General features: G+C 31.0%; 1 protein-coding gene across 2 annotated transcripts; it reads left to right on the top strand.

The window, feature by feature from the left end:
* Positions 1-358: 358 nt before the first annotated feature.
* LOC128184418 (deoxynucleoside triphosphate triphosphohydrolase SAMHD1-like) lies at positions 359-14,890 on the top strand. 2 transcript variants are annotated; one of them, XM_052853870.1, is made up of 16 exons: positions 359-1,253; positions 1,796-1,835; positions 4,482-4,642; positions 4,746-4,876; positions 4,960-5,030; positions 5,211-5,312; positions 5,465-5,518; positions 5,710-5,874; positions 7,545-7,636; positions 8,006-8,065; positions 8,496-8,706; positions 8,875-8,944; positions 9,649-9,740; positions 9,844-9,924; positions 14,210-14,324; positions 14,577-14,890. In XM_052853870.1, exons 2-16 carry the CDS (start codon positions 1,824-1,826, stop codon positions 14,648-14,650), a joined length of 1,491 nt encoding a protein of 496 aa, XP_052709830.1. In that variant the 5' UTR covers positions 359-1,253; positions 1,796-1,823; the 3' UTR covers positions 14,651-14,890. The 2 variants fall into 2 exon arrangements, with proteins under 2 accessions (XP_052709830.1, XP_052709828.1); XM_052853868.1 differs by having other exon boundaries at positions 363-1,253; positions 8,875-8,940; positions 9,645-9,740.
* The last annotated feature ends 831 nt before the right edge of the window (positions 14,891-15,721 follow it).

Here is a 15,721-nt window from a genome sequence, read left to right as displayed (position 1 = left end):
GAAAAATACTAAAAATCAGAAAAGCAATCTCTATAGTATTTGTAAAGTTGATTATCAAAATAAATTCTTGATAATATTGATAAATTGTTTCTTCTTGCTTTCTTTAATTAGTACTAAAATATCAATTATGATTACAAGTAAACCTGAGTATACATTAAAAGAACTTATTCACCAGCATAGTAACATAAATTATTATGAAACATAAATGTGTAAATTACAAACTCAACACTCAACTCAACTCAACCCCCCCCCCCCCCCCCCATAAAGGCAACTGATGAAGTTATGTTTTTCCAATTTCAACAATTTTATAATGATGATTGGTGTGAACAGAAACAACATTTTAACATGATTTTAGTGAAATTCACAGCGTTAAATTATTTTGAAAATTAAAATCATAATCTTAGTCAGTGTTGCGTTTGAATTTCACGCAAATGACGCTGAAAGTGAAGTGGGTCAGATAAAATGCAGTAGTGCAAGGGCATACACTTGATCAAGTATATTGAAAATTTCCATGTCTTATCATTGTATCCCTATTATATCAAAAAGTGCTGGGAGCTGTATGAAGTCGCTACGCATTTCATATAAATAAGCGTTAATTGCGGGAAATCCCAGTAAATTGCTGTTCATACACTGTTTACATTGAATTTAATTATTGTTCTTACTTGAATATTTTAAGCTCCCAGCACTTTTCAAAATTTTGAAGGTTCATTTTACAAGTTAGAAACAGAAATAACTATATTTGTTTATGTTAAGCCCTTGCACTTTGCATTTTTTAGTATTATTCCTGGTTCATCTATTTTTAGCAGTATCACGTGACAGGGTATTCCCAAGAGACTCAAAAATTGTCCATCCGATAACAAATTATTTAATTTGTATAATCGATAAAATATCACTTTGTTTAACAAATGTTTGGAGTAGAATACCAAGATTGTTCAAAGGCTAACATTTTATGTGATAAATATCGCTATTTTTGTATGGACGCCCTTAACATAGCTGAGTCGGTGTGCCTTGCATCGATTAGGCATTAAGCAAATATGTCGATATATATATATAACACCGAGATAACAACATCTACCATTCTCTTTGTGTCAAGGTGCATTTCTTTATAGCAATACATTTGTTCACGAAATCAAGGTATATCGTAAAGAATGATAAGAACCAATTTTGGATTTGTGACTGTAAGCCCTTACACTGAAAAAAATTTCGTCCGTCTACTGTGCGATACTGGGGTTTTTTTCACACAGCGTTTTCAGGTAAATATCTTTATAATTAAAGTGATATAATCAAATTGATAATAATAATTTAAAAAAATAGTATAAAAGATTACTTTGAATGAAAGACTTGAATAAATATTAAATGTTGATAACACTATTTACATTATAAAATGTAATCCAATATTTTCTGATATACCATAATCCGCTATCAAGTTCCAAGCTGGTAGTGACGTGTACAGAACATATTCCATTTGCCACAAGCTGAATAATTAATGATATTAATATATAGGCGTTTTCAATAAAATCAATTTTACTAAGTGGTTTGAGAGCTTTCTTCGCACACCCATTTTAGTTAAAGGCTTAATTTTAATTTCAAGCGTCTTAGAGAGAGCTTAGAAAGAACTTCGAATATATTTGCATCGTCAGATTTAGCAACTTTTTTGTCACAATAAATCTCGATCTTCACTTCAACAGCTCTTGTAAAGTTGACCACTCAAATGTATGCGAAACTTATCTAATTGAAAACGTTGAATAAACCGTATTTTCTCTGTTGTTCAGTATCAATCCCTTAATTTTTTCAGATTATCTAAGAAGAGGTTGTGTAACAGGATGGAAACGAAGGTATAGTTTAACCAGTAATTAGAAGACATTGTATTGAAAATGTAGATATAGATTAAGAAAATTAATTAAAAGTATGGCATATTATTGGCTTACATGTAGAGAAGTGTGATTGGAGTAGAATTAAATATATTTTTTTTTAATCTTAGACAGTTCCATTAAATTACACAGGCAATTGTGTCTCACGTGAAATTCACGTTAATTTCATGTTAAACATGTGAAAGAGCACTCGCAAGAATTTCACGTAAAAGTTTTCATGTGAATTTTACGTTAAGTTATTTCACGTGAAATTCACATTACAAATTTCACGTAAAAATCACTTCACACGAATTTCACGTGAATTTTGAATAAAAATTCACGTGAATTTCACGTGGAACTCTTTTTACGTGAATTTCACATGAAGCACAATTGGTAGTGTATTTCATTCAACATTTACCACGCCTTTTCCCCTCAATATTCTGGGTTTATTTTTCTAATCAAAAATTAAAGAAAATAGTCTTGGATAAGCCTTTATAATTTATCAATTGGTTCTCTTCGACCTTTATTCAAAATGTTAAGATGGCTCAATATCAATGGTGGTGGCCATTTTAGACTATTTAAATTTTCTAAGAAAAAAAGTTCTCTATTAAGATATCGGAAACTTATAAATTTAAGTTTAAGGCAGATCTGATGATTAATTTGTTGACAATCTAGCTTAAGAACTTTGTGTAAAAAATACACTAAACCTCAGTCCGTTCCTACATGGTGATCACAGATGCACTGTATTTATTGAAACATAAGATTGCTATTGAAGCTTTGCTTACGTAAAGAATAAAATCTTTAATGTGAACTACATGTAAATGCTTTACTTTACCTCATCAACGCTTTTAGAAACATTTTTTTCGTTTATTATCTATTTAAGATATATTGCTACACATTATATTACTTTTCACACAATTGCACAGAAAAAAAGTTTTCTGCCTGATTAGCAATTACACATTACAAAAAATATTAAGAATATCGATATGTATGTAATACGTAGACGAAAACAAAATTTACGTAAAATGATTCTAAAAAACAATTTCCAGAAATGTGAAAAGAAGAATTTATATTCCTAGGCTACCTGCCTTTTTAGTCTTTTTCCCGAAAATATTTTTCATTTTTCGATTGGCATTTTTTTTTTATCAATGAATATTGCTTTTATTGTTACAACAATTATATTACTTTTAATGATTATTGTTTGTTAAGTATGACACAATTTCTTTTGAGAAAGAATGTCAATTATTCATTGTGTATGGATGTGTTTTGTTGTCTTCTCTGTTCTTTTTTTTTTAATTACAAAACGGTTATGCAACACCCGAATAGATTTCTGATTACACCCGTGTAGACTTAGGAGCTTTGTTGCGGATGCAAATGTGAAGGCCCCATAAAATATAGTTCAGAAAGCTGTAAAAATTTTGTAAATCAAAAATCGGTTGTAAAATATAAAGCTCTTGGACATGCTTTAGAGTATTATTTATGGTAAAGTAACAAGTTTCTACGCTAGTGCAGCGTCATTTTACCTGTCATATGTCGACAAGAGAAGAGATCTGTTAACAATCATTTTTGTCAAATAATGTAAGCTAGTGTGTTAGCTACGGATAAGAAAAACTATGCGCAACGATTTCTTGCCAAATGTTAGGTATTTATAAATTAATATTCAACTAAGCAGAGTGAACATTCAAGTATATTCAAATATTTACAGGTCTGCATAATTGTATAGATTTTTTAACCCTATTACCCACCATAGTTAACTTCCTTCAAAGTTGTTTTGAACGTCAACTGCCCATGAATCAAGATAACGGCTCTTTCTTGAACGGAGAGTATGCGTTATACATATCAAAGTTCAATGGTTATCGCAATGACCTTGTGTTGTGGTGTATGTATATGAAACGAAGCGTACGAGTGTTATATTTACGCAGTCCAAGTACCTCTGTGTAGAAGTTTGCCTCTTGTTTTATTGTCAATAATAAATCTGTGTTCACAAATTTTATAAAGCTTGGATCACACTCCTTTCTATAAATCTAATGAAGAAGTCTTAATTTTCTTTCCTGAAGCTGCCTTCACTAATGATATGGGTTAAAAGCATAATGTTACCTTTTACATCATTTATTATTAACAGCGAAGCTTTTCCATTTACCTAAACATTTTATTTTGGTTCATTTCATTTTGATGGCTAAGTTGATTTGCAACTAATTCTTTGAATTTGAAACAAATCTAAACACGTTAGTCAAATTATCAAGGGAAAGTGTTGCAACATAAGCATGATTAATATTCAAATAGGTAGCAGAAGCGGTTATTTCTTCTTTTTGAACATAAGATAGACTTCCTGACAACTTGCATTGATAATATCCAAGGTACCCATGTTTAATTTCTATTATTTATAGCCTTTAGGTAAGTGCGTTGTAAATGCATGCCAATAAAGCGTTGTTGGAACTGACACTATATATATCAATAAAGGGGATACGCCTTAAGCTGATTTGTTTTTTTCAAATGTCATTATTTGCAAAACATTCGTCGTGTCTTAAGCTGATATACAACTGATTTGCTATCAATTGATTACATGGAGTTTAACAGTATTGTTATTTGTTCCCTTTCATATTGCATCAAACCCTTGTCTATACGTAACAGATTATCAATGACCCAATTTGGGGACCTATAGAACTGCATCCGTTGTGCATCAGGATCATCGACACTCCACAGTTTCAACGACTTCGATCCATTAAACAGCTTGGTGGATGCTCCTTTGTCTACCCAGGCGCTTGCCATACTAGATTTGAACACTCTATCGGGTAAACGTAATTAAAAAATGTGTCGTATATTTTGACACTATAAAGATATGCTTCTCAGAAGCAGTTCATTAAATATATTATTCGATTTTTATTAAATCTACAGAACATCATATTTGGCGAGAAGATTAGGCCAAGAACTACAAAAGAAAATAGCTGCAGAACAGTTAAATGAGCTTGAAATAACAGATGAAGAAATTCTTTGTTTGGAAGTAGCAGGGCTTTGCCATGACTTAGGTAGGTATATCATTTTATAATACCGAGTTTACCTGTGATTCTAGATACTAAGTCAAAAATGTGTTGTTTTCGTTAATGTGTAGGCCATGGTCCATTTTCCCACTTGTTTGATCTACAATTCTTTAAGAAGGCAAAACCTGGTGAAACATGGGAAGTAAGTAAAAGCACGTGTGTAGCTTTTATAATGCTTAATTTAAATGTAATGTAATCAAACTCCAATTTCAAATGCAATGTAATTTCTAGCAAAGAAAAAAAAGAGAGTATACAAATATGTATTTTGTGCCATTAATGCCTAATGTTCCGTTGTGTCTACATTAAACTCTTACATCATTAGCACGAGGACGCATCAATTAAAATGATCCAAGGAATTTTTGAAATCATTCAGCAAGATTATGTTAACGATGAGGAAATTAAATTCATCAAAGATCTAGTTAAGGTACTTTTTCTTACGTTTGATACATTTATTGTTTTGAATAAATTTGACTTATTGATTTATTTTACACTGCCAATAACAAAAGAGTTAAATCTCAATATTTATACATTATCTGTAACTATTCACACATGTCGGTGGTCATTCATTTCAAACAGCAAACGGACGAAACTTGCACAGAAAAGCGTGAAACCAAACCTTTCCTTTACGAGGTATAAGTACTCATTCGTTTGCTACATTAAAAAAAATAATGGCCTACTGCATTTTAAACTGTTAAAAGGATTTATTCTAACAATTCAGGGAAGTTTTTTTTTCTTTAAAAAAGATATTTCACGAAATCAATATCTTTGAAAAATAAGTAGATTATTTTTTTTTTTACAAAATATCATGTGAATTTCTACAGATAATTGCCAACGATTTAAACAAGATTGACGTGGACAAATGGGATTATTTTTCAAGAGACTGTCACATGCTGGGACTCCATCACAATTTCCAATGCGAGAGAAGCATCAAAGTTGCCAGATTAGTGAAACATAACGGGAAATACCACATCAGCTTTCCAAAATCGGCACGTCTTGTAATAGTTTTAACAGGTCGAGACCACTATATTTTGTGACGTCGACATAAATTTGCATACTAAATTAGCCATCTGTTTACTTTTATCGACAAACCAATCAGGTGAATGAGTTGCAAGGCATTGTGGGCTACTACAAATTTCAGTGTATACATAGCGTATTGAAAATATATACCATTTTGAATTGTCGTTTGGAAACTCATTTTGAACGATTTTTCAGAATTTATGAACTTCAAGGTAATATGGACAATTATGTCTGAACTTCAATATCTATGCTCACATTTAAATAATATTGCATATGAGGACTTATATCAACCTATTTAAATACCTCATTGTCAATGTTTAAAAGAGAGGTACGTCCTATTGAATTAGAAGCAGTGAGTACCGTTTTTCACGTGATTCCCCATATTTGGGACAACATCAGTAGAATGCGCGTTGATATTTTCTTCAGGGACATTCATCAGAATGCTTAACAGACAAAATACTATATGCTGCGTAGCTTGCGCTTCTGCGTTTGTATATTAGTGCATTTCTACTACCGTGGCTATTCACGTATGTTAAAAATGTACAGTTACCTGTATTTATTTCTAGTGCACAATGATAAAGTCATCAATACACAATTGTGCATTTTTCTCTTATCAAAATCTGATTGTACTTGTATGCGTATGTTTTTCAGTCGTTTGATACTGATCATTTTTTGAAGCAACAATTGATCAACTAAAACAACAGTATTTTTCATTGTGAGCATGGAACAAAGTTAATGGTACGTAATCTTTCCTTTTTTACCTTCTGAAGTAAAAATCAAGAAGTACAAACATTCCGGCAAGCAATAAAACATTGTGAATAAAACAGACAAAAACCATGTGCGTTTGTTGAACCGTAAACACGTTGTAGACCGTCATGCCTTGCAACCCATTCACTGGATTGGAGAATCTGTTTGAAGTAAATACTGTCACGTGTTAAATAATGCTATCCATATAAGGTAGTGTACCCGACCTGTTTAATCTTACAAATACTTTACTTGTAAACGGTATAGATTTCATAATATGGCCTTGTTTGATAAAAAAGGAGGCTGTAAAGATGATTGTATGGTGGGAGTTGTGGCTACATAAAGACTATTTTAATAATCAGTACTTAAAAAGCTCATTATAATGCCTAAGAAAAATATTCCAATTCATATCCTAAAATCATGGTATTTTTCTTATCTGAAAAACATTTCATTGCCAAAGTTATTATATTTAAATTTTAAGGCAGATTTGATAGTTCATATGTTGACCACCTAGTCTCCATAAATACGTACTATTTAGTAAATAAATCAGTAAAGGAATGCAGTAGAACCTTCTTATCTGTGTGGAAGTATAACTTATTTTGTCGTGTTTTTAGGTCACGATAATATTACCAAACATTGCGCACTTTCTTCAAATCCAGAAGATACTTGCATCAATTACATAGGTTAATGCATCATTTACATATGTACACACATAAAATCCACTTATAAAAGTTCATGCACAAAATCTTATAGCACATGTACCTGTGTGCCGAAGCCTATTAATAAGTAGTATTCCGTTTTACATTATATTATCCATATGTATTAACACCAGGACCGCAGTCTCTAGACTTTCTGGATATGCGTCTGCTAAAGTATAACCTGTTTGTTTTTGTAGGAGTATTTTAATCTGTTTGACATGTTTTACACCCGGTTTACTTTGCACCGTCGAGCTTACCAACATTCTGTGACCAAAGCTGTAGAAATGATGTAAGTTTTTTGCAAAGATTTAAATTTAACTTTAACTTTAAATTTAGATGATGTCTGAATAGAAGATAACAGATCAGGAGTGCGTTTTACAAAGGAACCTACGACAAAGTTGTTAACATTTTCAGCATCATGGAATGCTCTTTGACATACAAATTTATATAAAACCATTAGATTTACTCTGATTTTAATTTTTGTAATTGTATTTAATAGCCAATAAATTCAAACATTTATTAGTTTTTGATGATAAGCATTCATTATTTGGTCTTAAATCTTAATATCGTTGTAAAATGCAGCCCTGGGCTAAAATGTCACATTCATTAGGCAAAACGTCTTGTAGCGAAATAAAAACATTTTCTTTTTAATTTAAAGGATAGCAGATGCGTTTTTAAACGCAGACGAAAGCCTGATGTTTCCACCTAATCAAACGGAGTAAGTATTTTGATCAATTCGCATTGACGTTCCTGAATTTGATAATTTTTTTCCCTAAAGCTTAATAAAAAACAGTTGAAATGATTTTTTAGCTACATGTCAATATTATGGAAACACATGATTAATTGAACAAACACCAGTCTTACCATAAACCGATGAAATTATGTCATTATTAACGTAAGTAGGTACGGGCGGTTTTTTTATATATATGTAGATTTCTTCACAAATTGGTTTTTAACTAAGATGTTTACTTTGTACGTCAAAATGTCAATAGCTTAAAGTTTGTCTCAATGTCTTGAACATGTTGTGTTAACACAAACAAAATATATTCGCTTTCAATCTAGTGTTGATTTTTAATTAGGATAAGCCATGGGTAAACGTAATCGTATTTCCCCCCGATTATCAGAGTTGGGCTTTTTTTATAATATAGCCAGTGGTGTTTGTCTGAGACGGTGAAAGATATGAGAGCATATCTATGGGTAACTGATGACATCCTAAATCAGATAAGAACCCTTAACCCGGATGGCAATGACAAAATCAAAAAAGCCCAAGAGATTGTGGACAGAATCTATCGTCGAGACTTCTACAAAGTTATCGGCGAAAAGCGAGTAAAATGGAGGGACGAGTCCAAATCGCTGCCGGTACAGTGTTCTTATTGCAATTAAGGGTATAATGTGGTTAAACTTGGTATTGCTTTTGTTGTTATAAATGCTGTTCTGATTAATTTTGGGTATTAAATCCCAGTAGTATGACCGCTCGCGGTGCAATATTATATAATAGTAATAAATAATATGTCTCTTAATTAAAAGAAAAACTGTCTTAAAAAGTGGATGGAAGAAAAATTAACCACAGATAAGGATTTGTTTGAGATACAGGTAAGTTAAAATATATATATATATATATATATATATATATATATATATATATATATATATATATATATATATATATATATATATATATATATATATCTTTGAATACATTTTTGAGTGAAAACAAGTACGTTTTAAGCAGTGTTATAATTTGCAAGTAATAAAATACAGAAAAAGCTCAAAATAAAAATCAGTTCTGTATCCGCTTCGATGGCTTCATGACACAGCCTTCTATTCTTCATAGATAATTATGCACAATATTTTTTCTATACGAATTGTTTTTCATTTTATTAAATGTAGCTAGAAACAATCTAATGAAAACCAACCCCTTCTCCTAACACTCGTCATAGTCTAACAGGTATCGATGAGAGGTCATCTTTGCACTACCTCTACATTTGCATAAAATCTTAAATACCCCCAATGTACCTCATCAATGTTTTTGACTCTTTTTTGAGAGGCACTTGGGGTTACCCAGAAAACAAGCATAAATTAATTTTTTTATCTACTTTTGAAGAGTCCCAATATATTACTTAAGACAGTGAAAGCTTTACCCTGATTGGTCAGACGCACATGAATAGGTCGTGTGAAGATGACCTCTTATCGATGCAAGGAGAAGGAGGTAGTTTAAACCAAACTGAGCAAAAAAACTATGTATAAGAATTAATACTAGCATCCTGACACAGTTATGTTTTTGTTGATATGAACAGGAAGTAGTGTTTCATTATGGAAGCGGAAAGACAAACCCAATGAATAATGTAAAACTGCATCGAAACATTAAAGAGGTATCTGAGAAAGAAAAGGAGGTAAATATTTGTTTCAACAATACAGATAAAGAACAACAACAAAACATTTTTTTTAAATTGATACCTTAAATGAATTTAAAATATATATTTTTTTTATCAATAGTCAGAACATTGCAATGGGGACAAAGGAAAAAAATCTAAGACATGCAAGCGTGTTCAACGTGCAGTTATGACTAATGACGAGGTAAATGTCGTCAATATACTTTTTAAATCCACACTAAACAATTTCAAAATAAATCCTCAACGTTCACAAATTATTGTTAGCTAAAAGCCATTAAATTGTAGCATAGTAGTGACCCTAATGATACAATATCCACTGTTGATATAAAAAAATTATTTGTGTTCAAAGTTCTAACTATAAATGATATATCACTATAAGTATCGAACCACGTAACCGTCTTTAGATTTTTTTTTTATAGAAAGTACTTTTTATTATTGACAATAAATGATATATTTTATATTGCAACATTTATTTAGTACAATGTCTTCTTAAATTAGTTATACTTAAACGCCTCCATTTACATTTCACTGTTGACTAAATGAATTCAATCTTCATTTACCAAAGATTAATATTTTTTTTTACTCTTTGCCCCTTTCGATCATTTTGACGTTAAAGCAACTTTACATCAACCTTTCTTGAATGACGTTATCCTTTTCCCACTCGCGATAACGTGTAGAAAAAAACGCAATTTTTTAAGTAAAGTGTGGCGTGCTCATTTAACAAATTCCATCGAAATATAGGTGGTCTTTTTAGCTCGTAATTTTTGAGATCATGTAGAACTTAAATTTGAGTTAATAATGTGTTTATTTGATAACATTTGTATTTGTTAAATAGGTTGTTCATTTGTTTTTCTTTTATACGGCACAAGTCATTCCAGTTAAATTTACTTGGGAAAATTGAGTAATGTGTTTTGTAAAAACTCAGTACAGTTTAAATGTTTCTAAAAAAATAATTCTTTCATTCCCTCATCTATATTCCTCGTAGCGTTTCAGACCGTTCGTAACTAATAAAATTAAAGTGATTATTTTAGTAACTGTTGTATTTATAAACCATATTACTATGTGCATTTAACATCTCATAGTAAATGTGCATATTATATTATAGCTTTATATTTTATCAACAGATGATAATAAAAAAGGAATACATATAAATAAATTCGTCAACAATTAAGTGTGTCTTTGGCTGTCGATGACATGCACGAACAAACTCATGCTGTGCTTTAAAAACTTGTTTTTCTTCTTAAACAGGAAGAAAGTTGTAAAAATTAAAATACATTTTACACTAGAAACGAATCAAAGTGCAAGTATCTGATTAAGAATGGTAAAACTTCCAAAAGAGAATTTTTTTTCTCATAATTAAATGTAACACATAAACTGAGTAAAAACGATTTATATATATTCTCCTAACCTTTTACGCGAATTCTCTACGGCATATGATTTATTTTAAGACATTAAATAATTATAAAGTCCTTGTCGAATAGAATTGTGTCAAATTAATGCATGGATAAAATATCTCTGTAAATACTAGTATTGTTCCCGTATATAAATCTGTTATCATTGTCTTAAACCACGGCCAATATGTACGATCCTCTTGCTTTGTATGCGCACCATGGCTTAAGACAGTTCAACAAAAAGACTGTAGCATTTCTTGTGCGTTAAAATGTTCAATACATAGAATTCATATATTATGAATTGATTATTTTGTTTTTATATATTTCCGGTGAGCCTGGTGTGACCCGCCATTTGCGGCCTTACTCTATTATATGCGAACATTTTACTAAGAGTGAAAAAAAAATATTTACAGCTGTACACATTTTGAGTATCTCAAATAATAAATCTTCAATCAACCAATAAATGAGGTAATTATAAGCTGTCAAATAAATTCAATCTATATTAGTACTTTTTGAAATATCAACCTATAGTACTGCACTACAATAATAATTTCAATGTATAGCATTAAAGCCGTTAATTAAAATAAACGTCCTAAACGTTCTGATCAGTTACTGAAAAACTGTAAAGCAAAATGCCGTCAGCATTTACATTATCTTTGTCAAACTTGTAATTTTTTTTAAAGAAAAGTAATACCAATAAATGTATTCAAAACGAATTTTAAGGACATATCGGCCATTGTTTATTTGTCCTTCCTAGACATTACAACCAAATTATTACCAAAATAGAGGTAGTGTAAGATTAAGGTTAAGGTAAGGTTACCAAAAAATTGAAGTTTCTGATTAAAACACAGATGTATTTTTACTTCTCATCAGGTCACATTAATATATAAAGTCATATAATTATATTAAGAAAGTAAATATGAATTTCATGAATAGGTAGACTATTTTTTACAATTATATTAATATCTGTTACAAAGAGAGCAATCCATATAAAAAGTCGGATTCAATTTATCAATATAAAACTAATAAGCAGGTAACGTAACATGCAAAAAAGAATATGTAAAACAGTATTACAGTATTGTAGACTTAACTATTTAGAGCGCCGGGGAGGGTGGGGGGGGTGTGAATAATGTCGATCGATTTTAGGTGCAGGTCTGTGACTCCCGGTCTGAACAATAATCGGATGGACGACCCAGGCATTTTTCAAATCAAGAGGTACATACTGCGGCAACGTCGTTTTAGGAATAATATTGTGCACGCTTAAAAGTTTCCACAATCGACAAGAAAAGCAAGACCATTCTTAGTGCTACAAAAATATTGTTTTTCATAATATTATTGAATAATTCTTACCTCTCTGATTAACTGAATTCCAATAATCCAGAAGTAATAAAACGTTATAATTGTACATTGTTGTTTACTGCTGCTAAGTAACTCTTAACTTGTTAATATTTGTCAATTTCTTTCTCATCTGAAAGTTATCCTTTATTTAATGTTTTGAAATAACCCAAAACATCAATAATGATTATATACAGGTTGAACATGTTCCAGATATTATACTTTCCGGAAATTGAAAAGTAATGATTTAAAAATTAAAAAAAATGTTAAGAATATTGATTCTTCGCAGTTCGATTTTATAGACTAATTTATCAGTTCTTTTTGTTTTCATCAATTATTAACATGTACTTTAAAGTACATACTGCTTTCATTCTGCAATGCGTATTAACTATACCCGCTAGTATTATTAGTTCCGTCTTAGAATAAACAAAACAATCCGTTTCCCTTCATTTTTACTTTACTAGAAGCCAATTTGAATCGAAAATAAAAATGTAAAACCTTCTAAAACTATACATTTCCTCTACTGTATTTCAGTAGCATGGTAATATTTATTCAATTCAGTAGCATGGTAATATTTATTCCATTCAATGGTTTATTGACATCACCATGTTGGCATACAGTCAAAATGGAATCAAATAAAAGACAAAAGAATATTATAACATAAAGGCTATAGCATTCAAGACAAATTTATAAAATTCTTTATAGTCCCTGGAACTGTTTTCTCTGCATAGAGCATTTATCTTTGTAAACACACAGACATTTTGTAGTATTATTATCACATGGATTAACAATTTCTTTAACGGGATCAATACCACAATATAATATAACATTAAAATATCACAATGTAATCAAAGATCTCAACATTGTATTGAAGATTTGTTTATATTGTCTGTATTCATATATTCTTGAACAATCTTTATCGAGAAGCAACTCAAGGATTTTTTCTCAGTTGCCTTACGTTGTAAATTGAGGGGGTTGTCAAATTTAATGAAAGAAAGGCCTAAAGTGACTAAAGCAGACGTCATTTGAGAAACCAGTTGTTTCAAGGGAGATGTATGAATACTCCTTTACCATCAGTAATGTTAAAATAATCAACTTCAATCGCCGCCATCAAAACTTTTGTCTCGCGAAGTTTGCGAACTAATCCGGTAACTATGACATTTCAAGAATTAAAAAAAATATTATTTGCAAAAGATTACGAAATTTAATGACATAACTTTATCACATTTATCTTTTATTATAATACCATCGATATATTTTGATAAATAAAACAATAAATTACGAGTTATCAGAGCCGTAACAGTCAACAACGAAAAGTGCGTGATTGCGGGGAAAAGGTACGTTGTATATGCGTCAGAATGCGTGATTGTTGGGCAATGGTATATGCGTTAAAGTGCGTCACTGCGTAGAAGGGGTTAAGCACATGTGTTTAAGAACCATGATTTTTGTTATCTACATAACGATCACTGAACAATAAATAATGACATTTTCATCAAATTAAACAATTTTTTTACGATTTCACTAAGGGATTTGTCGGACTTTTTAGAAGATTTGATCACATACTAGTACCAACTACTGACAAACTAATATCAACCTGAACTTTTTAACAAAATTGCTATAAATTTATTCATTTATTTTCTGTTCTTGAAATAACCACATTCAATAATCTTTTTTATGCTTTAAATACTCACTACATAAGTTTACACATATATATAAATAAATAAATATTTTCAATTTTCATAGATTTCTGACATGTTGCCTGCCAAGTTTGAGCAAATTTACTTGCGACTTGTTTGGAAGGGCGATACAAGTCCACAGTCGTATCAAGAGATACTGATGGAATTTTCTAAGTTAAAAGGTAAAGGGATTTGTTTTCACCTAATATATAAAATATATATACATAAGATGGATTCATCTTATGAATGTACATCGTTAAACTTGTATAATCAATGCGTGTACATGTCGGTAAGGTAAAAAAAAATGTGATATTTAAACAGATATTTCATTAAAATGTATTGATACACATTTCCTTTTTTAACAATAAGTATCAATCGTGTTTTAATTTATTGTAAATTCTAAGTAATTTGATTTTACTTACTCTGATTTTTAGGATATGATGACGAGAACATCAAAGTTGACTTTATAGATACAATGCAAGTCGGTGATAGTGAAAAAAGTGATTAACAAAGTTCGTACCTTAATTAGGAACAAAACAAGTGCCGGTCGCCTGCAGTCAAGTTTTACATATATATTTTCCACAAGTAAAACATATGGTTTGAAACAGTCGTCTGTGCATATGTTGGATAATTTATCGTTTGTATAACTGTTTATTACATACTTAGTTATACATGTAAATACATGTACATCATTTTGCATACATTAATATACGATACAGCATGTTTCCCGTATCAAACCCCGTGGCAGAGCAGAGCAGGGCTGACACGGATTCGTATCGCACCATTTTCAGAACTCATTTGATTGTTTTGGATTAATTATTTATATAGAACTCAGATTAGTAAACAACTTTATACATTCACACTGTATCCATTATCAATGTCAATTAACATCGTATACAATGTACTATTCGTTAATCTGGTTACATTATTCTTAGGAGGGGGTGTTTCTTTAAAAATTGCAAAGTTATTAGCATAATTTTTCCTAATATAATGTTATCAATATCTAATTACATGTCCTAAAAATGGTATAGAAACTATAGATATAATAGTTCATACCTTTTTCCCACATCATATTTAGATATTCATCTGGAAATGGACATTGATGGTAACCTAACAACAAAACTTTATGATAAACGCGATGACCTCAATTTTTCTATAGTCAACCTTCCTTACTTATGTAGCAATACACCTTCATCACCTGCATATGCTGTTTTTGTATCTCAGTTAATTAGATTCGCAAGGGCATGTTCTTTGTATGAATAGTTCTTAAAGCAAGACAAGCTACTGACAAACAAGTTGATAAAACGGGACTAGCAACAGTTTCGTTTGAAGTCATCTTTTCGTACGTTCTATGGTCTATTCAACGACCTTGTCAGCAAATACAATCTTCCACTGGGTCGCATGCTGACTGACGTTTGTCATACTAATTGTTAGACCATAACTAATCCACTAATTGTCTACGGACTTTTCCAGGGGGGGGGGGGGGGGTTCGCGATTATAACAAAGAGCACACAGCGGGTGTGACGGGTCAGCAGAGGATGCTCACTCGTCCTTGGCACCTGATCCTACGTCTCTCTTT

The sequence above is a fragment of the Crassostrea angulata genome, chromosome 5, assembly GCF_025612915.1.
Source record: "Crassostrea angulata isolate pt1a10 chromosome 5, ASM2561291v2, whole genome shotgun sequence".
NCBI lineage: Eukaryota > Metazoa > Mollusca > Bivalvia > Ostreida > Ostreidae > Magallana > Magallana angulata.
This window is presented reverse-complemented; position numbering and strand designations above follow the sequence as displayed.